This window comes from Octodon degus, unplaced genomic scaffold (assembly GCF_000260255.1).
Source record: "Octodon degus isolate 3935 unplaced genomic scaffold, OctDeg1.0 scaffold00033, whole genome shotgun sequence".
Classification (NCBI taxonomy): domain Eukaryota; kingdom Metazoa; phylum Chordata; class Mammalia; order Rodentia; family Octodontidae; genus Octodon; species Octodon degus.
The window spans coordinates 88,576-89,607 of NW_004524609.1; the positions used below are offsets into that span (position 1 = coordinate 88,576).

Genomic DNA, 1,032 nt, shown 5'->3' on the forward strand with positions numbered 1-1,032 from the left:
AAAAAAAAAAAAAGAAAAGAAAAAAAGAAATTCTTTCATGCCATGACATAGAGGAACCCCCTAAAAACATACTGATAGAAATAAGCTAAAACCAAAATGATAAATATTGTACAATCTGACTTACATAATAAGGTCCTAGAAAAGGTAAATTCAGACACAGAAAATAGAACAAAAGTTACCAAAAGGATTCTGGGTAGAATAAATGTGGAGTTCCTTCTTAGTAGCTACAGTTTTTGTTTGGGGTGAGGACAAAGTCCCGGAAATGGACAGTGGGGATATGAACTGTGAATAGACATGTCATTAAATCACACACTGAAAGTGGTTAACTATTTGTAGATTTTGCACAGTAAAAAGTAGGTAATACTTTTCAAAAAACAAGATAGGTATGGCCTATCCAAATACGGGACATGACTCAGAAAGTTCCAAAAAGGCAGAACAATATGAAGAAAGAATGTAACAGGGACCTTAAGAAAGGCTAAACCAAAATTCGATTTCCTTAAGGGTAACCCGCGGCCGGATATAACAGAGAATGCTATCTGCGTAAATGTCTTCGTACCGCGAACACATCAAGTCGGAATAGACACTTCTCCTACGTCCTCTGACTCGCCCACAAAACTGAGGTGCGGAGGGGCTGCGCCTCTGGGTCCCACCCGGCTGCAGCAGGGTCGGCAGGGGACCGACAGCGCTCCGCGCGCAGCAAGGGCACTCTTCCCCACCTAGCCTGCTCGGCGGCCACCACGGCCGCCCGCACCCCCGCCCCGGAGAGCCCTGCGGCCTCACGCCTCGGCGCCGGCGGGACCTCCGCGGCGGCGGGGCCGGGCAGGGCGCCAGCGTCCGACCGTTTCCGAGCCGCCGCGGCCTGAGGGGGCCTCGGCACCAACAGACGCCCGAGACACCAGCTCGACGAGCAGCCTCGCCTCGCCTGGACCCCTCCCGCGCCCCAGCGCTGCCCTCACTTGTGAGTCTGCTGGTACAACGGCTCCATGTCGCCGGCCGGCGGCCGCACTCCGGACCTCCTCCGAACACGTCCTC

General features: G+C 52.6%; 1 protein-coding gene across 2 annotated transcripts in view; it reads right to left on the reverse strand.

The window, feature by feature from the left end:
• The window catches only part of Gosr2 (golgi SNAP receptor complex member 2), a 21,357-nt gene extending 20,331 nt beyond the window's left edge, over nt 1–1,026 (reverse strand). For both annotated transcript variants that reach the window (XM_023713875.1, XM_004629986.2), the window contains exon 1: nt 957–1,026. In XM_023713875.1, the coding sequence (XP_023569643.1) occupies nt 957–985 (29 nt within the window). In that variant the 5' untranslated portion in view covers nt 986–1,026. The remainder of the gene's footprint in view (nt 1–956) is intronic.
• Between the last annotated feature and the right edge of the window lie 6 nt (nt 1,027–1,032).